Raw genomic sequence first — 23,624 nt, 5'->3', positions numbered from 1 at the left:
TTTGCTTTCCATGTGTGCAGTGTCTCTTTGTAGCCTACACCGAATCAATCAAATGTCATTTAACAAGGATGCGTCAATAATAATGAGGAATAATAGATGACAGAAGAGTCTGAAATAAAGTTTAAAGATGGGAAGGAGCTGACTGGCTGGCCTGAATGTTACCATGATGCCAACGGGCAGCAGGCACGGGTAGAAAAAGTCTGTCATTTCTTAAAAGTAGAGCAATTTGAAAAGTAAACATGTGTTATATGTTATAACTATTTTTAGTAGGCGCTGTAATACAAACCTGTGTTTAATTACATTTTAAAGGCGAGCCGTCTCTGTTTCCTGCTCTCGGTCTCCTTAACTCAATTTAAATTTTTTAAGTTGGGTAATAAAACAAGCTGAAGTTTTGGTGAGCAGAATTGCATTGCACGTTTTCATTTAATGTGACAATATTACAAGGAAAGTATTATTAACCGTGTTTAGGCAGCCTCGCATGCATCAACACACAATATGAGCACAATTATGCCAATGAGATTAGGCAAAACCCCAAAACTGACATTTTTTTATTATACAACATGAACAATGGCAGAAAAATTATACTTCATGCACAGACCTACAATCAATAACATATAACTTAACATAAAGGAAAATGTAGTCAGCTCAAACGATGCAAGAAAAAAAGGTGTTGCCCTTAAATTGTTGCTTGAAAAGCAACCAATCACAGTTACGCTTACAACAAGAAACTAAAAATAAAACATGTAAAAGTGAATTTCAATTTTTCTGAATCTACATTTCTGAAGTATTTCTTTTACACAAGCCACAGAGAGCATAGCTTTTCAGTGCATGAAAAAATGTTTCATCCCTGAGGCCATAAATGAGAGGACTCAGGCATCTTGGAGCGAGAACAAAAATGATATAGTTAATGTACTTGACAAGAATAAATAATTTAAAACTAATCTGAAGTACAGCAGTTTCTATGAATGGACACCACAGCTGGATGAGACAGAGCAGCAGCTGCAAAGCATGAAGAATTACCGTTCTGAGCCCTTTCCATGTTGACTTTTTATCCTCTCCTGATGCAGCTTTGGCCACTTTCATTATTTTAACATAGCAGAATACAATAGTAATACACATGAGCACAAAGTAAAACTGATACACTCCTGCCTTAATATCATCCTGCCATCTGTACAAAATGAATATCTCCGATACGCACACTCTGTATTGTGTGTAAAAGCTAAGTGAGGCTGATGCAAAGAAGATGGAGAGAACAACAATAAAAGGTACGGCGCTGAGGCCGTGAATGATGAGGATACAGTACACAGTGCTGCTTTGGGAGCACAGCTCTCCATGGCGCAGGGGCATGCAAATTGCCACGTAGCGCTCCAGGGTCATCGCTGTCAAAGTAACTGGTGTGACGACAAAATACAGAATTACTCCAGCAGAAATAATGATGCACAACCAAACTGGCATGGTAAATTGAAAATAGTTAAAGATGAGCATTATATTAGAGATGAACAATAAGAAGCTATCAGACAGTAGTGTAACAGCAAATAAGATGTAGCGTGTAGTTTTGTAGAAGCACTCCTTTTTAAAAAACGTCATAATCAGCAACAAATTGATGGAAAGAAAAATCATCACCAGGATCTGCACAATAATGACCTGGTCGTTGATCGGCTGTAGAGACTGACCACCAACCAGCGAGCTGTTATCTGACATATACATATGTTTTTGAGGTTCTGCAAAAAGTCAAATCAAGTGTAATTTTACAATGCATCTGTCAACAGAACATGTGATACTTAACTGATAAAAAGTTAAGTTCAAGTGTCAAGCTTCTCTGAAGTGCCAAGATGCTGGTTTAAATACAGCAGTTTACCAAACCCAAGACTGTCTCAAAGACAAATGTCTTCTGCTGAGCTCACTGCAGGCGCCTGAGAGAGGGCTGTGCATGATGACTTTAAAGACTAAAACATCCCAGAATAACACATGATTATCACAATGTCGTCATCGTCACTCGCTGCTTGTTCCTCTCATTGGCTTACTGTTAGTACCTCAGAGACTGTGAAGACGCCTCAGCCGTTGGGCTCCTCTTGATGACTTTTGAATATAGTTTTATTACTCAATAGCTACTTTTTGTATCTATAATGCTTTGGTTATGGTTTCAAGGCAATATTTTATGTTGTGCTGTGTTAATGTAAAATAAGTGTACAAAATATAGACTGAAACATGAAAATGTTCTAAAAAATGAAATAATTAGATAACGATGTTGATCATTATTTTGCCATTTTAGTGATATTAATTCAGAAATAATCCATACATTTGCTATTTGCAGCATCACACTTGCTTTTTCTCATTCTTATCCCATTGAATATTTTACACTTAACATAAAAAAATACAAAAACTAGGTGTTAAACCATAATATGCAATAATATTGGAATTGTGAAATCAGAAGGAACTAAAATCAAAGTAGATATTGTATGGTTATCTTCCAATGTCTCTGATGAGTGGTCAACTTCAGCAAAATGTGCATACCAGCATGTGCTGAGCAGCCGGCACCGGTGTTCACAGAGATCTTCTAGAACCGTCACTCCTTGATGCTTCACACTGTCGACAGCGGTCCTCGTCCTGAAGAAACCTCATCCCAGCTGCCTGAATTACTACCAGCCAGTAGCTCTGACCTCTGTGGGGATGAACGTTCTCATTGTTTCACCATTCATTTATATTTGATCCATTCTTTTATCTTATCCATTCGTTAGATTCATTTATATTTGTATTTATCATTTTGTTGGACTCGTATTGTGTATGATTCTACATGTGACAATAAACCTGATTTGATTTGGTTTTTAAAATGTGTGTAATTCAGCATTCTACAAGGGGTTATGTCCTGGACTATTTTTTGGCCAGACACAGCGACATCCTGGAGTCTCCACTGGGTGTTTGGACATGGGAACAAGTGTGTTATGGTCAAATTTCACACACCATGTGAAAAGAGGAACCGTTACTTTTTCAGAATGTCAAGTTTGAACAAACACTTAACTTGTTGCAGGTCATTTCAAATGGGACAACAGGTGTCATTCACTGTTGTCCATGTGTGCTTTTTTCTGCATGTTTTTGCAAATTGGTAAGAGGGGTGTGATGGTGTGAGTGGATGAATGTTGGTGAAGGGCTTTTCTATAAACATGCATTTCAGTCATTGTTTGTGAGGGAACGAAAAAGCTCATAAATATTCACAACTTTAATATTAACAGCATAAAGAACAAATTTGCAGCAGAGCAGTTATTTCTTGTTAATACAGTCCCCCTTTTAACAGGGATGTCCTATTTGTTAATATGTTTCAATGCTACAAGGGTCTAAATCAGTATTACATATAACTTAACATTGATGTGGTCACCTCAAATGATGCAAGAATACAAAAACAGTGTTGGGCTTCAATTGTTGCTTGAAAAGCAACCAATCACAGTTATTCTTACAACAAGAAACTAAAAATAAAACATGTAAAAGTGAATTTCAATACTCAATAGAATATAATTTCTTTTTTTAAATTGATGCATTTTTTCTGAATCTACATTTCTGAAGTATTTCTTTTACACAAGCCAAAGAAGGCATAGCTTTTCAGTGCATGAAAAAATGTTTCATCCCTGAGGCCATAAATGAGAGGACTCAGGCATCTTGGAGCGAGAACAAAAATGATGTAGTTAATGTACTTGACAAGAATAAATAATTTAAAACTGATCTGAAGTACAGCAGTTTCTATGAATGGATGCCACAGCTGGATGAGACAGAGCAGCAGCTGGAAAGCATGAAGAATTACCGTTCTGAGCCCTTTCCATGTTGACTTTCTTTTCTCTCCTGATGCAGCTTTGGCCACTTTCATTATTTTAACATAGCAGAATACAATAGTAATACACATGAGCACAAAGTAAAACTGATACACTCCTGCCCAAATATCATCCTGCCATCTGTACAAAATGAATATCTCCGATACGCACACTCTGTATTGTGTGTAAAAGCTAAGTGAGGCTGATGCAAAGAAGATGGAGAGAACAACAATAAAAGGTACGGCGCTGAGGCCGTGAATGATGAGGATACAGTACACAGTGCTGCTTTGGGAGCACAGCTCTCCATGGCGCAGGGGCATGCAAATGGCCACGTAGCGCTCCAGGGTCATCGCTGTCAAAGTAACTGGTGTGACGACAAAATACAGAATTATTACAGCAGAGATAATGACGCACAACCAAACTGGCATGGTAAATTGAAAATAGTTAAAGATGAGCATTATATTAGAGATGAACAATAAGAAGCTATCAGACAGTAGTGTAACAGCAAATAAGATGTAGCGTGTAGTTTTGTAGAAGCACTCCTTTTTAAAAAACGTCATAATCAGCAACAAATTGATGGAAAGAAAAATCATCACCAGGATCTGCACAATAATGACCTGGTCGTTGATCGGCTGTAGAGACTGACCACCAACCAGCGAGCTGTTATCTGACATATACATATGTTTTTGAGGTTCTGCAAAAAGTCAAATCAAGTGTAATTTTACAATGCATCTGTCAACAGAACATGTGATACTTAACTGATAAAAAGTTAAGTTCAAGTGTCAAGCTTCTCTGAAGTGCCAAGATGCTGGTTTAAATACAGCAGTTTACCAAACCCAAGACTGTCTCAAAGACAAATGTCTTCTGCTGAGCTCACTGCAGGCGCCTGAGAGAGGGCTGTGCATGATGACTTTAAAGACTAAAACATCCCAGAATAACACATGATTATCACAATGTCGTCATCGTCACTCGCTGCTTGTTCCTCTCATTGGCTTACTGTTAGTACCACAGAGACTGTGAAGACGCCTCAGCCGGTGGGCTCCTCTTGATGACTTTTGAATATAGTTTTATTACTCAATAGCTACTTTTTGTATCTATAATGCTTTGGTTATGGTTTCAAGGCAATATTTTATGTTGTGCTGTGTTAATGTAAAATAAGTGTACAAAATATAGAATGAACTACTTGTTTCAGCTCTATTCTCTCTGTTAACATCATTGTTGGTCAGTGACTTCATGTGTTAGGATTCTGATCATATTGGGATCTTAGGTTTGTTTTCTGTGTCTTCATTTCAGATGTGAGTGGGTACGTTTGCTCAAAAGAGTTGTTCTTTGTCTCGTAGTGGCGCTTCACATTACCGCTTTTAATAATCGCCACGGTCTCTGAACATATGAGACATACTGGTTTTAAACTGTCAGTGGGAAGAATGAACCTATGAAAGAGTCTCTTCATTCTTGGTTAAAGACTTAACTTCTCTGACTCACGTAATAATTCTCCTACTCCTCGTTCTCTTTCCTCGTCTCCCCGTGTGTCTACATCTCACTCGAGTCAGGAAACTTGTCAGAATACCCACATTTGATTGGCTGATTTGGAAGGCAGCGCTGGCATGCACCAAGGAGAAATCTGTCTGTGGGTGATATAGTGATGTACATAGATGAATTGTTGCCTAGTGGTCAATGCAGACACGCAAGGGTCTTAGAGACTGTCAGTGGTAAGGATGGACTTGTAAAGAGAGGGATAATCTCAGTGGGAGATAAAAGACTGAACAAGAATGGTGAGCGCCATAGAAAGCTCTCCATAATGGAGTGCCCAGTGCAGAAGTTAGTTCTGATGGGACATTGTTGCTCCTAATATGAAAATGATTCATAGTTCATGTAATGCAATATGAAACATTCATAATGCAGTGGGAGTATAAGTAACCCAATTTCTTTTTTGGCTTTAGAAAGAAAATAGCCATGTTTGACACTCAATTATGTTTTTGTTTGTCTCTATGTGTGTAGGCTACAGTAACATTGTAACGGGTGGTGTATAGACCCAATTGCAGTACAAAGGACTCAGAAGACAGAGGTAAAAGTTCAACGTTTTACTTAGACTCCGGCAGACAGGCAAACGGTTTAGAAACCGGCAAACAAAAAAACTCGGGAGAACCCGAGAACTCCCCATCCTCAGGCTGTGAGGAAGGCGAGTTTGCCGGCGGGTCCACTGCCTCCTCCTCAAACAGGGAGTCCTCCCACTGGTCCGGGGCAGTGGAAGGGCTGGCAGCAGGTGTCCTATGGCGACAGCCCCTGCCGATGTTGCTGAGGGAGGGCTGGTCCGGATGTTGCTGGTGAAAGTCTCGGATGAGACCCCGGTCCACAATGTGTTGAGCAGGAACCCAGGATTTTTCCTCCGGACCGTAGCCCTCCCAGTCGACGAGGTACTGGCAGCCCCTTCCACCACGTTGGCGAGAGCGGATGATACGGCGCACAGCATAGATGAGTCCCCCTTCAATGAGGCGAGGGGGGGGTGTGGGTGGAGCAGCAGGCACCAGCGGGCTCTCGCTGACCGGCTTGACCTTGGACACATGGAATGTCGGGTGCACCCACATAGACCGAGGGAGCTTGAGCCGGACTGCCACAGGGCTGATGACCTTCTCGATGGCAAAGGGCCCGACAAACTTGGGAGCCAGCTTGTTGGATTCCACACGCAGAGGAAGGTCACGGGTGGAGAGCCAAACCTTCTGGCCCACCGGGTACTCTGGAGCTTGAGAGCAACAACGGTTGGCTGCTGAGGAGTACCGGTCTGCCCTAGCACGGGCCCAGGTCCGACGACAGGTCCGACGCCAGCTTCCAGGGCTGGGAAGAGAGGAGGCTGGTAACCGTAGGCACACTGGAAAGGAGACAAACCGGTGGCGGAGCTGGTCAGGTCAGTTGTGGGCATATTCCACCCACAACAGATGCTGGGACCAAGAGGATGGGTTCTGTGACACCATACACCGGAGGGCCGTCTCCATTTCTTGGTTCATCCTCTCAGTCTGGACATTAGATTGAGGGTGGTACCCGGATGACAAACTGGCGGTGGCTCCCAAGAGGCTGCAGAACTCCCGCCAGAACACTGATGAAAACTGGTGCCCTCTGTCCAAGACCACGTCAACAGGAATCCCATGAAGGCGAAAGACATGGTTGAGGAGCAGCTGGGCTGTCTCTTTAGCTGACGGGAGCTTAGGCAAGGACACAAAGTGGGCCATCTTAGAGAAGCGGTCCACAATGGTAAGAATAGCCGTCTTCCCATCCGATGGTGGCAGGCCTGTCACAAAGTCCACTGAAATGTGGGAGCAGGGGCGATGTGGCACCGGGAGAGGCTGCAGGAGGCCGGATGGGGCTTGGCGCGATGGTTTGTTCTGGTTGCAGGTCTGGCAGGCTCTGACATACTCCCAGGTGTCCTCCTGTAACGTGGGCCACCAGAAACGTTGTAGAAGGACATCCCGGGTTCTCTGGATCCCAGGATGGCAGGTCCACCTTGAACCATGGGCCCACTGGAGTACATCCGACCTCAGAGCTACAGGCACAAACAAGCAACCAGTAGGGCATGCACTCGGACCAGGCTGACCCTCTGTGGCAGCTCTCACTCTCTCCTCAATTTCCCAAGTCAGGGATGCCACAACACACGGGGACGGAAGGATGGTGTCAGGAGCACTGGCGCCATCATCCTCCCTCTGGAACTGACGTGACAGAGCATCAGGTTTGACGTTGCGAGAGCCGGGTCTGTAGGAGAGGGTGAAATTGAACCTGGTGAAGAAGAGGGCCCATCGTGCCTGTCGAGAGTTGAGTCTCTTCGTGGTTCGGATGTACTCCAGGTTCTTGTGGTCCGTCCAAACCAGGAAGGGCTGCTTGGTTCCCTCCAGCCAGTGCCGCCACTCCTCCAGGGCCAGTTTAACAGCTAGGAGCTCCCGGTTACCAATGTCATAATTTCTCTCGGCTGGGGAAAGACGCCGAGAGAAAAAGGCACATGGGTGGAGCTTGTGGTCACTGGCTGCTCGCTGGGACAGCACAGCCCCTACACCCATGTCAGATGCATCCACCTCCACGATGAACTGCCGTTCGGCGTCGGGGACTTGGAGGATGGGCGCAGAACTGAAGCGGTCCCTCAGGGTCTGAAAGGCCGTATCTGCAGAATGGGACCATCGGAAGAAAGTCTTGGAGGATGTCAGGGCTGTGAGAGGGGCAGCGATGGAGCTATAGTTGCGGATGAAGCGCCTGTAAAAATTGGCAAAGCCCAGGAACTGCTGCAGCTTCTTACGGGTTTCAGGGACTGGCCAACACCTAACTGCGTCCACCTTGGCAGGATCCATCTCCAGGTGACCCGGGGTCACAATGTAACCCAGGAATGACACAGACTGTGTGTGAAACTCACACTTTTCGGCCTTCGCAAAAAGGGAGTTCTCCAGCAGGCGTTGGAGGACCGTCTGGACATGGTGGCTATGCTCTTCGCGGGACTTGGAGAAAATGAGGATGTCGTCTAAATAGACGAAAACATACTTGTCAATCATGTCTCTGAGGATGTCGTTGACCAAGGCCTGGAAGACTGCCGGGGCATTGGTGAGGCCGAATGGCATCACCAAATATTCATAATGTCCGGTGGGCGTGTTAAAAGCAGTCTTCCATTCATCCCCCTCTCTGATGCGGACAAGGTGGTAGGCATTACGGAGGTCGAGCTTGGTGAAGATCATGGCCCCTTGAAGTAACTCAAAGGCTGAGGAGATGAGGGGAAGAGGGTACCGGTTCTTTATAGTGATGTCATTAAGTCCCCGGTTATCAATGCAGGGGCGCAGTGTCTTGTCCTTTTTCTCCACAAAGAAGAATCCTGCCCCAGCAGGAGACGACGAAGGTCGGATAATACCGGCAGCCAGGGAGTCATTTATGTAAGACTCCATGAACTCTCGTTCAGGACCAGACAGGGAGTACAGACGCCCCTTGGGAGGTGAAGTGCCAGGCATCAGGTCAATGGAACAGTCATAAGGCCGATGAGCAGGCAATGAAGTTGCCTTAGCCTTACTGAACACCTCCCGGAAGTCATGGTACTCGGCAGGAACTCTGGACAAGTCAGGACAGGAACTGGAGTGCATTGTCTGCTGGGGTACGGAGGCCTCTTTAAGGCAGACCTGGTGGCAGGAGTTCTTCCAACCGAGAATGGCCCCTGTGGCCCAGTCGATGTGGGGGCTGTGTCGACGGAGCCAAGGGTAGCCTAGGATCAGTGGAATGTTGGAAGATGACAGGAGGTGAAACCGGATGGTCTCATGGTGGTTACCAGAAAGTAGCAAGTGGACAGGAGAAGTCTGGTGAGTCACAGTCTCCAGAAGATGGCCATCAAGGGCTTTGGCAGGAATTGGAGTGTCAAGCGGAACCCTCTTTAGTCCCAGTTGTTTGGCTAAGCTCTCGGCCATAATGTTGGCATCTGCACCAGAGTCTATAAAAGTGGGCAGGGTGTGTGCACCCCCAGGAAGGAGGAGCTTGACTTGGAACAGGGGGCGTAAGCTTGAGGAGGAAGACTTTGCTGCCGTGTGACTCACCAGGACTTCCTCACTCACTGGTTCTGTCTCCTCTCCCTTCTCCGGGCCTGGATGCGGAGGTCCAGCCGGACAGTAAGTTCAATGAGTTTATCAAGTGTGGAAGGTAGAGGATAGGAAACCAGTTCATCTTTGATGTAGTCTGCCAGACCATGCAGAAAAGCATCGCGCAGAGCCGCAGTGTTCCAGTCGCTCCGACGGGCCCTGGTCCGGAAGTCGATGGAGAAGTCAGCCACTGACTGGTTCCCTTGGCGTAGGGAGGGCAGATCACGGGCGGCATCAGATCCGGAAGCGCCCAACCCGAACACCTTGCGTAGTTCCTCAGAGAAGGCCTGGAATGATGCACAGGCGGGAGTCCGCCTCTCCCACTCTGCTGTTTGAGAAGGGCTCTGCCGGTCAGGTTGCTGATTACGTACGCCACCCTGGCTTCCTCGGTGGCGAACGTGTATGGCTGCAGGCTGAAGAGTAAGGAGCAGGAGGTCAGGAATGAATCGCAGAGTTCAGGATTTCCATCATATCGCTCAGGGGTTCCCACTCGGGGCTCGGAGATCATCCTGGGCTGTGGCAGAGCTGGAGCAGGAGGTTCCGGTGTGGGGACTGGAACTGCAGGAGGGCGAGTGGACATCAGCTGTTGCAACTGGGCGGAGAGGGCTGCAAAGGCGTTGGCCTCTGCAGCTCGTCTGGCGTATGCATCAGCCTCCTCCATTCTCTGCTGATGTTGCACGAGCGCGTTCTCAATCCTCTCAAACCGATTCTGTGGTGAGGGTAGTCCTGCTGGGTCCATGTCTGGCCAGATTGTACTGTAACGGGTGGTGTATGGACCCAATTGCAGTACAAAGGACTCAGAAGACAGAGGTAAAAGTTCAACGTTTTACTTAGACTCCAGCAGACAGGCAAACGGTTTAGAAACCGGCAAACAGGAATCAGAAGAGGAGAGGCAAAGTTCTTGGTCAGGGACGGAAGGCTAGGTTGAATAACCAGGAGGCAGACGAAGCAGGGAATCGGGGACAGGCGAGGTCGGTACCGGGAAGACAAGCAGGAGAACGCTGGAAAGACTGGCATCGCAAAGAACAATCTGGCAAAGGAGTGAGTGTGGAGCTGGTGACTATATGCTGGGCTGATTGCATGTGATGAGAGGCAGCTGTGTGCATAGGTGAGTGGAGTGAACTGACGAGGTGGGTGTGGCTGACAGGCTGAGTGGGGCAGAGGCAGGATCAATGGAAAATGACTGATGGCTGGATGACTGAACTGTGACAAACGTGGAGAAAGCTAACACATAATTGTTGTTTTGTATCGTTGTGCACAGCTCTTTCGTGGATTTCGAACTTAGCAATTCATTTAAAATCAGCAGTCAAGTGTCAGACCATCTTTCGAAGGGATATGCTACAAATACTGAAGGACTAATGAGTTGGTGAAAAAGGCAAGTCCAGATCAAAACAAACTAAGAAGTGATGCAATACGTGAAAACAGATGGATTTACATTGTAGTTACTTGAATGCCTGGTGCATCTCATATAAACACTAAATGGTGCCTTGGGACAGCCCAGTGTCAATTAAGGGGAAAAAAACAAATAACATTGGACGATAACACTGGCCGATCTACCTAGGCCGGTCGGACAAAAAATAAAATATAAAGACAGTTGTGTCACCCAAAAAACATGCTGTCCCAACAAGAAAATGCTCCGTATGTCAGATGGCCAGTCCACATATATTGCTCTTTTCTTAATAATGGGTCTTTTGATCTAAACGATTGGACACACAACATGCGTTGAACCATTGACCAATCACATTACATTACATTACATTACAGTCATTTAGCAGATGCTTTTATCCAAAGCAACTTACAATAAGTGCATTCAACATTGGTAATCAAAAGAACTACTAGTCACCAGAAGTCATGAGTACATTTCCTTTTCCAAACAAGCATCTAAGAGCATGAAGGAGAGCATAACTCAGAGCCAAAGTACAGTGCAGATACAAGAATAACAGTTAGTGCTATAAGTAATACGAATACAATAAGTGCAACAAGCTAGTATGAATACAATAAGTGCTAAGTGGAAGGCTCAGGGTAGCACTTTCTGAAGAGGTGGGTTTTCAGCCTGCGCAGAAAGATGGGCAGCGACTCTGCTGTCCTGATGTCAGTGGGAAGTTCATTCCACCACTGTGGGGCCAGGACAGAAAACAGCCGTGACCGGGTCGATCGGCCGCCAGGACCTCTAAGCGACGGGGCAACCAATCGCCCCCAGGCAGCAGAGCGAAGTGGTCGGGCGGGGGTGTAAGGCTTGACCGTGGCCTGGAGATACGAAGGAGCTGTTCCTTTCACTGCCCTGTAGGCTAGCACCAGAGTCTTAAACTGGATGCGAGCTCTTATAGGTAGCCAGTGTAGAGAACGGAGAAAGGAAGTTGTGTAGGAGAACTTGGGGCGATTGAACACCAGGCGAGCTGCGGCTTTCTGGACAAGCTCCAGAGGTCTGATGGCCGACGCCGGGGCTCCGGCGAGTAGAGAGTGTCAGTAGTCCAGGTGGGAGATGACAAGAGCCTGGATGAGAACCTGCGCCGTCTCGTCAGTCAGGAAGGGACGAATCCTCCTGATGTTTTAGAGCAGGAATCTGCAGGAGCGTGTAACGGATGAAATGTTTGCCGAGAATGACAGTTGGTCATCCAGGGTCACACCCAGGTTCCTCGCAGTCCGAGTTGGCGTCACCACGGTATCATCGATGGTGATGGACAGGCAACCCTTCCCCGGGAGGAACAGTAGCTCAGTTTTGTCTAGGTTGAGCTTGAGGTGGTGTGTCGTCATCCTCTTCGAGATGTCAGCCAAACACGCAGCGATGCGCGTCTCCACTTGGGTGTCACCGGGGGGAAATGACAAGACCAGCTGGGTGTCATCGGCATAACAATGGTAGGAGAAGTCATGCGAGCGAATAACAGAACCCAGAGATGTTGTGTAGAGCGAGAAGAGAAGGGGGCCCAGGACTGAACCTTGCGGAACCCCCGTAGTCAGCATGCGTGGTTCCGACACGGCCCCCCTCCAGGTCACCTGGTAGGATCGACCCGTCAGGTAGGATGCAAACAGGGAGAGTGCAGAGCCTGAGATGCCCATCCCCTCGAGGGTGGAGAGGAGGATTTGATGGTTCACAGTGTCAAACGCCGCAGACAAGTCCAGGAGAATCAGGACAGAGGAGAGAGAGTTAGCTCTCGCGGCGTGAAGCGACTGTCACCGCAAGGAGGGCCGTCTCTGTCGAGTGACCCACTTTGAACCCGGACTGATGGGCGTCCAAAAGGTTGTTTTGGTGGAGATAGGAAGACAGTTGGTTAAAGACAGCACGTTCAAGTGAACACCGCTACTTTAACATCTCTACTTGTGGGCTTAATGGAGAATTCCTTTTGAAAAAATGAGAGAAGGACTCTTGTCTAGCTAAAAGGTTATGGCTTGATTAGGCCTCAACAGATCCTTCTTTTATTAAAACGAGGGATGCCTGGCTATGCTTTCAAGCTATATTGGCAGACGTTAGTACAGAGCTAGCCACCTGCCTACACTTGCTAATTACCTATGGTTTGATAAACCCCGAACCAGTTTTAACAAGGCCCAGAAAATGGCCACCGTGGGAATGTGGTGAATTGAAATAGATGATAAGATTGTAGCTGTAACTAATCAGTGCTACGAGTGGGACGTTGAACGAACGGTACAGTTGTAGCCTATACAACAGTGAAATGGGTGTTTGCGTGAGTCTTTTTGTGTTATTTTACCATAATACACAGCATATGGAGGCTAAAAAGAAAACACTTTTGCCATCAAGTTTTCCTTGATGACTGAGAGCTCTGCAATGCTGCAGAATTAATTGATTCAAGCAAAGTGACAGGTTTCTCAAGTATAATGCTAACTTTAATGAGTTTATTGATTGTTTTCAATCCATTGATGAAATTAAGATAAGTTCATGTCCATGATTGTTAGACTAGATTGTACAATACATTTTCACCTTTTTTCTACAGTTGGGTGTCTACTTTTTCAAATCCAAATCCGTAGGAATAGACCGCATGTTATATTCTACACAATGACTATGTTGGAAATGGACACAACTTCTGTTGCTCTGAAAAAGAACAATGTCTGGGACACTTTAATGTATTGTAAGAAATAGGCATCATCAGTGTATTATAATCACACATATGCCATTCAATTAAATCATTTTCTTTGAAATAACAATATAACAAAGCAAGAGACACTTATTAAACATGTTAATTTAATGGGGCAACATGAATTTAATTCATCAATCAAGATACATTTGATGACTGTTGCTTATACAAGCCACAGAGAGCATAGCTTTTCAGTGCATGAAAAAATGTTTCATCCCTGAGGCCATAAACAAGAGGACTCAGACATCTTGGAGCGAGAATAAAAGTAATGTAATTAATATACCTGACATTAATGTATAACAGTAAATTAATCTGAAGTACAGCAGCCTCTATGAATGGACACCACAGCTGGATGAGACAGAGCAGCAGCTGGAAAGCATGAAGAATTACCGTTCTGAGCCCTTTCCATGTTGACTTTTTATCCTCCCCTGCTGCAGCTTTGGCCACTTTCATTATTTTAACATAGCAGAATACAATAGTAATACACATCATGAAGAAGTAAAACTGTTGTACAGCTGACCGAAGATGACCCTGCCATTTGTAAAAGATGAAGATTTCCACAGAGCATATTCTGCCCTGGGTATAGAAGCTGAAGGGCGCAGATGCAAAGAAGATGGATAGACTAACAATGCAGGGTATAGAGCTGAGGCCGTGAATGATGAGGATGCAGTGCAGAGCTCTGCGTGTGGAGCACAGCTCTCCATGGCGCAGGGGCATGCAAATGGCCACGTAGCGCTCCAGGGTCATCGCTGTCAAAGTAACTGGTGTGACAAAAATGTAAATAGACAAAACAATATAGATAATAACACACAACCACATTTGCATGGAAAACCTAATATAACTCAAAATTAGCAGTATGTCAGACATAATTAAAAGCAAAGAGTCAGACAGTAGTGTTATAGCAAATAAGATGTACCGCATGGCTGTGTAGAAGTCTTTCATAAAAAAAGTTGTGATGAGCAAAAAGTTGATGCAAAGGAAAACTGAAACCAAAACCTGAACAACAATGACCCGATCGTTGATCTCGTACGTTGACGATTCACCACCAACCACCGAGTTATTGGCCGCCATATATTTCTCAGTTATAGTCAGCCGCACACGGGTTTTAAACACTGTCTCAATCAACTTACTGTAGCTCTACAGACAGATACATTCTGTCATTGTAACCTAAAATATGTGTATAAGCTAGATACACAGAATACCTCTGGCACATAGCCCAAATAACAACCTCACAACTGCAAATTATAGTTGATTACACACACCAGTATAATATCACATGAACCAACAATACATATGAACATATATAACAGCCTCAGATTACCAAACCATCTCTGCAGCAATGTGACATGGTGGTGCACAGCTCTCCCTGCTGCCTGGGAGAGGACTGTGTATGAAGACTTTATAGGGGCAACTGTAACACAAGGGGGACACCAAATTAGACTTTTTCAACCACAATGTCATCATCACTCATTATTGCTAACAACACACCTCACTGGCCAGTGTTACTATAGTTACTTAACTTTGTGTGTTGGATACAACTTTGTGAGCTGGATCATGCTAGATGTGCTCTCCAACAAAAACTTTGTGGGGTGAAAATATGGCCATAGAGAGGTATTAGATATGGGGATAGCCCTATCCCTATTACCATTCTATTCTCTCCTGATCATTATTTTTTTTTTAAATCATCCTCAGCTCAGTATTGTTCTGACTGAACATTGATAAAATAACTTAGTTAAATTGTTTTAATAGTTGTAAACTTGCGAGCAATCCAAGGCCTCTGTCCCGTATAACTGATTGCCATAGTGTCTTTTTTTTATTCTACCACAGGGAATCACCACAGTCATGACAACTTTAAGTGTTATTGTATTGTTGTTTTTCAGTGTCAGAAAGGATACATAGATTCAAGACCCAACAATGTATTTCCTGTGTCCAACAGGAAAGCACTGAAGCCAGCTGATGGTTGCCTGTCTTTCCCTTTATTTGGTAATGCAAAGCAGTCACAAATCGGGTATCTGCTGTCCAGTGCTGCAGAATCTGATAGGGCCAGCTATGAGAAAGTTATTTTTCATCCAGTGCTGTAAGCTTTTGGCCAGACACAGACACTTTTTTTTGCAGTTTTGCACCAAGATTTAAGTTCAGAGGTACAGGGAGCATCTTATTGATATTCCAGCCCACCCTCCCTCTCAGGTCACATGATTGGATGGAAGCCACAAATGGTCAAAGTCTAAGCTGCATGGCATAATCTTGTGCATGGAAACAGGGTGTTCCACTCAACATTCTAAGTTGATGATTGGCCCAGAGACCCACAGGCAAATCATCAACACGAAGCCTTGTGCTGGCATGGACAATCACTTCCACGGACACACTTCTGTCCGTACACATTGATTGTTGCGGACGGTGTGCAGGGAAGACGCTGACCCTTAAAGATACCTCCTCAGTAGTATTTATCAGCTTTAGCATGATCGCTCACTAGAATAGTGTACAAGGACTGAGCCATTATTATGACATTTCAAAATGAATGCTCTTCAAAATTGCCCCAACAGATCCTTCTTTTATTAAAACGAGCGATGCCTGGCTATGCTTTCAAGCTATATTGGCAGACGTTAGTACAGAGCTAGCCAGCTGCCTACACTTGCTAATTAGCTATGGTTTGATAAACCCCGAATCAGTTTTAACAAGGCCCAGAAAATGGCCACCGTGGGAATGTGGTGAATTGAAATAGATGATAAGATTGTAGCTGTAACTAATCAGTGCTACGAGTGGGACGTTGAACGAACGGTACAGTTGTAGCCTATACAACAGTGAAATGGGTGTTTGCGTGAGTCTTTTTGTGTTATTTTACCATAGTACACAGCATATGGAGGCTAAAAAGAAAACACTTTTGCCATCAAGTTTTCCTTGATGACTGAGAGCTCTGCAATGCTGCAGAATTAATTGATTCAAGCAAAGTGACAGGTTTCTCAAGTATAATGCTAACTTTAATGAGTTTATTGATTGTTTTCAATCCATTGATGAAATTAAGATAAGTTCATGTCCATGATTGTTAGAATAGATTGTACAATACATTTTCACCTTTTTTCTACAGTTGGGTGTCTACTTTTTCAAATCCAAATCCGTAGGAATAGACCGCATGTTATATTCTACACAATGACTATGTTGGAAATGGACACAACTTCTATTGTTCTGAAAAAGAACAATGTCTGGGACACTTTAATGTATTGTAAGAAATAGGCATCATCAGTGTATTATAATCACACATATGCCATTCAATTAAATCATTTTCTTTGAAATAACAATATAACAAAGCAAGAGACACTTATTAAACATGTTAATTTAATGGGGCAACATGAATTTAATTCATCAATCAAGATACATTTGATGACTGTTGCTTATACAAGCCACAGAGAGCATAGCTTTTCAGTGCATGAAAAAATGTTTCATCCCTGAGGCCATAAATGAGAGGACTCAGGCATCTTGGAGCGAGAATAAAAGTAATGTAATTAATATACCTGACATTAATGAATAACAGTAAATTAATCTGAAGTACAGCAGCCTCTATGAATGGACACCACAGCTGGATGAGACAGAGCAGCAGCTGGAAAGCATGAAGAATTACCGTTCTGAGCCCTTTCCATGTTGACTTTTTATCCTCCCCTGATGCAGCTTTGGCCACTTTCATTATTTTAACATAGCAGAATACAATAGCAGTACACATGAGCACAAAGTAAAACTGATACACTCCTGCCTTAATATCATCCTGCCATCTGTACAAAGTCAATATTTCCGATACGCACACTCTGTATTGTGTGTAAAAGCTAAGTGAGGCTGATGCAAAGAAGATGGAGAGAACAACAATAAAAGGTACGGCGCTGAGGCCGTGAATGATGAGGATACAGTACACAGTGCTGCTTTGGGAGCACAGCTCTCCATGGCGCAGGGGCATGCAAATGGCCACGTAGCGCTCCAGGGTCATCGCTGTCAAAGTAACTGGTGTGACGACAAAATACAGAATTACTCCAGCAGAAATAATGATGCACAACCAAACTGGCATGGTAAATTGAAAATAGTTTAAGATGAGCATTATATTAGAGATGAACAATAAGAAGCTATCAGACAGTAGTGTAACAGCAAATAAGATGTAGCGTGTAGTTTTGTAGAAGCACTCCTTTTTAAAAAACGTCATAATCAGCAACAAATTGATGGAAAGAAAAATCATCACCAGGATCTGCACAATAATGACCTGGTCGTTGATCGGCTGTAGAGACTGACCACCAACCAGCGAGCTGTTATCTGACATATACATATGTTTTTGAGGTTCTGCAAAAAGTCAAATCAAGTGTAATTTTGCAATGCATCTGTCAACAGAAAATGTGATACTTATCTGATAAAAAGTTAAGTTCAAGTGTCAAGCTTCTCTGAAGTGCCAAGATGCTGGTTTAAATACAGCATTTTACCAAACCCAAGACTGTCTCAAAGACAAATGTCTTCTGCTGAGCTCACTGCAGGCGCCTGAGAGAGGGCTGTGCATGATGACTTTAAAGACTAAAACATCCCAGAATAACACCGAATGAAACTTTGTTATCACAATGTCGTCATCGTCACTCGCTGCTCGTTCCTCTCATTGGCTTACTGTTAGTACCACAGAGACTGTGAAGACGCCTCAGCCTCTTGATGACTTTTGAATATAGTTTTATTACTCAATAGCTACTTTTTGTATCTATAATGCTTTGGTTATGGTTTCAAGGCAATATTTTACGTTGTGCTGTGTTAATGTAAAATAAGTGTACAAAATATAGACTGAACTACTTGTTTCAGCTCTATTCTCTCTGTTAACATCATTGTTGGTCAGTGAATTCATGTGTTAGGATTCTGATCATATTGGGATCTTAGGTTTGTTTTCTGTGTCTTCATTTCAGATGTGAGTGGGTACGTTTGCTCAAAAGAGTTGTTCTTTGTCTCGTAGTGGCGCTTCACATTACTGCTTTTAATAATCGTCACGGTCTCTGAACATATGAGACATACTGGTTTTAAACTGTCAGTGGGAAGAATGAACCTATGAAAGAGTCTCTTCATTCTTGGTTAAAGACTCTGGTCTCTCTGACCACTTCTCTCTCTTTGGAGAACGTCATGTGAAATAACTTCTCTGACTCACGTAATAATTCTCCTACTCCTCGTTCTCTTTCCTCGTCTCCCCGTGTGTCTACATCTCACTCGAGTCAGGAAACTTGTCAAAATACCCACATTTGATTGGCTGATTTGGAAGGCAGCGCTGGCATGCACCAAGGAGAAATCTGTCTGTGGGTGATATAGTGATGTACATAGATGAATTGTTGCCTAGTGGTCAATGCAGACACGCAAGGGTCTTAGAGACTGTCAGTGGTAAGGATGGACTTGTAAAGAGAGGGATAATCTCAGTGGGAGATAAAAGACTGAACAAGAATGGTGAGCGCCATAGAAAGCTCTCCATAATGGAGTGCCCAGTGCAGAAGTTAGTTCTGTTGGGAAATTGTTGCTCCTAATATGAAAATGATTCATAGTTCATGTAATGTAATATGAAACATTCATAATGCAGTGGGAGTATAAGTAACCCAATTTCTATTTCAAACTCGGGAGAACCCGAGAACTCCCCATCCTCAGGGTGTGAGGAAGGCGAGTTCGCCGGCGGGTCCACTGCCTCCTCCTCAGACAGGGAGTCCTCCCACTGGTCTGGGGCAGTGAAAGGGCCAGCAGCAGGTGTCCTATGGCGACGGCCCCTGCCAATGTTGCTGAGGGAGGGCTGGTCCGGATGTTGCTGGTGAAAGTCTCGGATGAGACCCCGGTCCACAATGTGTTGAGCAGGAACCCAGGATCTTTCCTCCGGACCGTAGCCCTCCCAGTCGACGAGGTACTGGCAGCCCCTTCCACGTCGGCGAGAGCAGATGATGCGGCGCACAGCATAGATGAGTCCCCCTTCAATGAGGCGAGGGGGGGGGTGGGGGTGGAGCAGCAGGCACCAGCGGGCTCTCGCTGACCGGCTTGACCTTGGACACATGGAATGTTGGGTGCACCCACATAGACCGAAGGAGCTTGAGCCGGACTGCCACAGGGCTGATGACCTTCTCGATGGCAAAGGGCCCGACAAACTTGGGAGCCAGCTTGTTGGATTCCACACGCAGAGGAAGGTCACGGGTGGAGAGCCAAACCTTCTGGCCCACCGGGTACTCTGGAGCTTGAGAGCGACGACGGTTGGCTGCTGAGGAGTACCGGTCTGCCCTAGCACGGGCCCAGGTCCGACGACAGGTCCGACGCCAGCTTCCAGGGCTGGGAAAAGAGGAGGCTGGTAACCGTAGGCACACTGGAAAAGAGACAAACCGGTGGCGGAGCTGGTCAGGTCAGTTGTGGGCATATTCCACCCACAACAGATGCTGGGACCAAGAGGATGGGTTCTGTGACACCATACACCAGAGGGCCGTCTCCATTTCTTGGTTCATCCTCTCAGTCTGGACATTAGATTGAGGGTGGTACCCAGATGACAAACTGGCGGTGGGTCCCAAGAGGCTGCAGAACTCCCGCCAGAACACTGATGAAAACTGGTGCCCTCTGTCCAAGACCACGTCAACAGGAATCCCATGAAGGCGAAAGACATGGTTGAGGAGCAGCTGGGCTGTCTCTTTAGCTGACGGGAGCTTAGGCAAGGACACAAAGTGGGCCATCTTAGAGAAGCGGTCCACAATGGTAAGAATAGCCGTCTTCCCATCCGATGGTGGCAGGCCTGTCACAAAGTCCACTGAAATGTGGGAGCAGGGGCGATGTGGCACCGGGAGAGGCTGCAGGAGGCCGGATGGGGCTTGGCACGATGGTTTGTTCTGGTTGCAGGTCTGGCAGGCTCTGACATACTCCCGGGTGTCCTCCTGTAACGTGGGCCACCAGAAACGTTGTAGAAGGACATCCCAGGTTCTCTGGATCCCAGGATGGCAGGTCCAACTTGAACCATGGGCCCACTGGAGTACATCCGACCTCAGAGCTGCAGGCACAAACAAGCAACCAGTAGGGCATGCACTCGGACCAGGCTGACCCTCTGTGGCAGCTCTCACTCTCTCCTCAATTTCCCAAGTCAGGGATGCCACAACACACGGGGACGGAAGGATGGTGTCAGGAGCACTGGCGCCATCATCCTCCCTCTGGAACTGACGTGACAGAGCGTCAGGTTTGACGTTGCGGGAGCCGGGTCTGTAGGAGAGGGTGAAATTGAACCTGGTGAAGAAGAGGGCCCATCGTGCCTGTCGAGAGTTGAGTCTCTTCGTGGTTCGGATGTACTCCAGGTTCTTGTGGTCCGTCCAAACCAGGAAGGGCTGCTTGGTTCCCTCCAGCCAGTGCCGCCACTCCTCCAGGGCCAGTTTAACAGCTAGGAGCTCCCGGTTACCAATGTCATAATTTCTCTCGGCTGGGGAAAGACGCCGAGAGAAAAAGGCACATGGGTGGAGCTTGTGGTCACTGGCTGCTCGCTGGGACAGCACAGCCCCTACACCCATGTCAGATGCATCCACCTCCACGACGAACTGCCGTTCGGCGTCGGGGACTTGGAGGATGGGCGCAGAACTGAAGCGGTCCCTCAGGGTCTGAAAGGCCGTATCTGCAGAATGGGACCATCGGAAGGAAGTCTTGGAGGATGTCAGGGCTGTGAGAGGGGCAGCGATGGAGCTATAGTTGCGGATGAAGCGCCTGTAAAAATTGGCAAAGCCCAGGAACTGCTGCAGCTTCTTACGTTTTCAGGGACTGGCCAACACCTAACTGCGTCCACCTTGGCAGGATCCATCTCCAGGTGACCCGGGGTCACAATGTAACCCAGGAATGACACAGACTGTGTGTGAAACTCACACTTTTCGGCCTTCGCGAAAAGGGAGTTCTCCAGCAGGCGTTGGAGGACCGTCTGGACATGGTGGATATGCTCTTCGCGGGACTTGGAGAAAATGAGGATGTCGTCTAAATAGACGAAAACATACTTGTCAATCATGTCTCTGAGGATGTTGTTGACCAAGGCCTGGAAGACTGCCGGGGCATTGGTGAGGCCGAATGGCATCACCAAATATTCATAATGTCCGGTGGGCGTGTTAAAAGCAGTCTTCCATTCATCCCCCTCTCTGATGCGGACAAGGTGGAAGGCATTACGGAGGTCGAGCTTGGTGAAGATCATGGCCCCTTGAAGTAACTCAAAGGCTGAGGAGATGAGGGGAAGAGGGTACCGGTTCTTTATAGTGATGTCATTAAGTCCCCGGTAATCAATGCAGGGGCGCAGTGTCTTGTCCTTCTTCTCCACAAAGAAGAATCCTGCCCCAGCAGGAGACGACGAAGGTCGGATAATACCGGCAACCAGGGAGTCATTTATGTAAGACTCCATGAACTCTCGTTCAGGACCAGACAGGGAGTACAGACGCCCCTTGGGAGGTGAAGTGCCAGGCATCAGGTCAATGGAACAGTCATAAGGCCGATGAGCAGGCAATGAAGTTGCCTTAGCCTTACTGAACACCTCCCGGAAGTCATGGTACTCGGCAGGAACTCTGGACAAATCAGGACAGGAACTGGAGTGCGTTGTCTGCTGGGGTACGGAGGCCTCTTTAAGGCAGACCTGGTGGCAGGAGTTCTTCCAACCGAGGATGGCCCCTGTGGCCCAGTCGATGTGGGGGCTGTGTCGACGGAGCCAAGGGTAGCCTAGGATCAGTGGAATGTTGGAAGATGACAGGAGGTGAAACCGGATGGTCTCATGGTAGTTACCGGAAAGTAGCAAGTGGACAGGAGAAGTCTGGTGAGTGACAGTCTCCAGAAGATGGCCATCAAGGGCTTTGGCAGGAATTGGGGTGTCAAGCGGAACCCTCTTTAGTCCCAGTTGTATGGCTAAGCTCTCGGCCATAATGTTGGCATCTGCACCAGAGTCTATAAAAGTGGGCAGGGTGTGTGCACCCCCAGGAAGGAGGAGCTTGACTTGGAACAGGGGGCGTAAGCTTGAGGAGGAAGACTTTGCTGCCGTGTGACTCACCAGGACTTCCTCACTCACTGGTGAGCCCTGTCTTTTAACGGGCAGCGGGAGATAAAATGTCCAGCTTGCCCACAGTACATGCACAGGTTCCCCTTACGGCGGCGCTCTCGCTCTTCGGGTGTAAGCTTGGTGCGGCCCACCTGCATGGGCTCAGGCTCTACACCATTATCCATACCGGGTGAAGAGGAACCGGAAGCAGATGAGGAACCTGGCCAGCGGGCTGGGTCGAGACGACCAGGAGTGTTCTGCCTCCTCTCCCTTCTCCGGGCCTGGATGCGGAGGTCCAGCCGGACAGTAAGTTCAATGAGTTTATCAAGTGTGGAAGGTAGAGGATAGGAAACCAGTTCATCCTTGATGTAGTCTGCCAGACCATGCAGAAAAGCATCGCGCAGAGCAGCAGTGTTCCAGTCGCTCCGACGGGCCCTGGTCCGGAAGTCGATGGAGAAGTCAGCCACTGACTGGTTCCCTTGGCGCAGGGAGAGCAGATCACGGGCGGCATCAGATCCGGAAGCGCCCAACCCGAACACCTTGCGTAGTTCCTCAGAGAAGGCCTGGAATGATGCACAGGCGGGAGTCCGCCTCTCCCACTCTGCTGTTCCCCAGAGGAGGGCTCTGCCGGTCAGGTTGCTGATTACGTACGCCACCCTGGCTTCCTCGGTGGCAAACGTGTATGGCTGCAGGCTGAAGAGTAAGGAGCAGGAGGTCAGGAATGAACCGCAGAGTTCAGGATTTCCATCATATCGCTCAGGGGTTCCCACTCGGGCTCGGAGATCATCCTGGGCTGTGGCAGAGCTGGAGCAGGAGGTTCCGGTGTGGGGACTGGAACTGCAGGAGGGCGAGTGGACATCAGCTGTTGCAACTGGGCGGAGAGGGCTGCAAAGGCGTTGGCCTCTGCAGCTCGTCTGGCGTATGCATCAGCCTCCTCCATTCTCTGCTGATGTTGCACGAGCGCGTTCTCAATCCTCTCAAACCGATTCTGTGGTGAGGGTAGTCCTGCTGGGTCCATGTCTGGCCAGATTGTACTGTAACGGGTGGTGTATGGACCCAATTGCAGTACAAAGGACTCAGAAGACAGAGGTAAAAGTTCAACGTTTTACTTAGACTCCGGCAGACAGGCAAACGGTTTAGAAACCGG

At 46.6% G+C, this 23,624-nt stretch overlaps 4 protein-coding genes across 4 annotated transcripts; all 4 read right to left on the bottom strand.

Annotated features, from left to right (window-relative positions):
* Positions 1-771: 771 nt before the first annotated feature.
* Positions 772-1,701, bottom strand: LOC137872808 (odorant receptor 131-2-like). Its single transcript, XM_068711527.1, has one exon. It carries the CDS (start codon positions 1,699-1,701, stop codon positions 772-774), a length of 930 nt encoding a protein of 309 aa, XP_068567628.1.
* A 1,843-nt stretch (positions 1,702-3,544) lies between these two features.
* LOC137871980 (odorant receptor 131-2-like) lies at positions 3,545-4,474 on the bottom strand. The gene has a single exon (XM_068710452.1). It carries the CDS (start codon positions 4,472-4,474, stop codon positions 3,545-3,547), a length of 930 nt encoding a protein of 309 aa, XP_068566553.1.
* Positions 4,475-13,614: 9,140 nt separating this feature from the next.
* On the bottom strand, positions 13,615-14,547 carry LOC137885089 (odorant receptor 131-2-like). Its single transcript, XM_068727272.1, has one exon. It carries the CDS (start codon positions 14,545-14,547, stop codon positions 13,615-13,617), a length of 933 nt encoding a protein of 310 aa, XP_068583373.1.
* Positions 14,548-16,840: 2,293 nt separating this feature from the next.
* LOC137884999 (odorant receptor 131-2-like) lies at positions 16,841-17,773 on the bottom strand. The gene has a single exon (XM_068727155.1). It carries the CDS (start codon positions 17,771-17,773, stop codon positions 16,841-16,843), a length of 933 nt encoding a protein of 310 aa, XP_068583256.1.
* Positions 17,774-23,624: the final 5,851 nt, after the last annotated feature.

Source organism: Cebidichthys violaceus, unplaced genomic scaffold (assembly GCF_023349555.1).
Source record: "Cebidichthys violaceus isolate CVI_PGR_0920_01 unplaced genomic scaffold, fCebVio1.0.p SCAF_1, whole genome shotgun sequence".
Classification (NCBI taxonomy): domain Eukaryota; kingdom Metazoa; phylum Chordata; class Actinopteri; order Perciformes; family Stichaeidae; genus Cebidichthys; species Cebidichthys violaceus.
The sequence above is the reverse complement of the archived record's forward strand: the minus strand, read 5'-3'. Positions and strand labels throughout refer to the sequence as shown.

What these genes read in the sequence shown, in the direction of transcription:
- LOC137871980 (XM_068710452.1), bottom strand. Translation starts at nt 4,474, where the DNA reads ATGTCAGATAACAGCTCGCTGGTTGGTGGTCAGTCTCTACAGCCGATC.
- LOC137872808 (XM_068711527.1), bottom strand. Translation starts at nt 1,701, where the DNA reads ATGTCAGATAACAGCTCGCTGGTTGGTGGTCAGTCTCTACAGCCGATC.
- LOC137885089 (XM_068727272.1), bottom strand. Translation starts at nt 14,547, where the DNA reads ATGGCGGCCAATAACTCGGTGGTTGGTGGTGAATCGTCAACGTACGAG.
- LOC137884999 (XM_068727155.1), bottom strand. Translation starts at nt 17,773, where the DNA reads ATGTCAGATAACAGCTCGCTGGTTGGTGGTCAGTCTCTACAGCCGATC.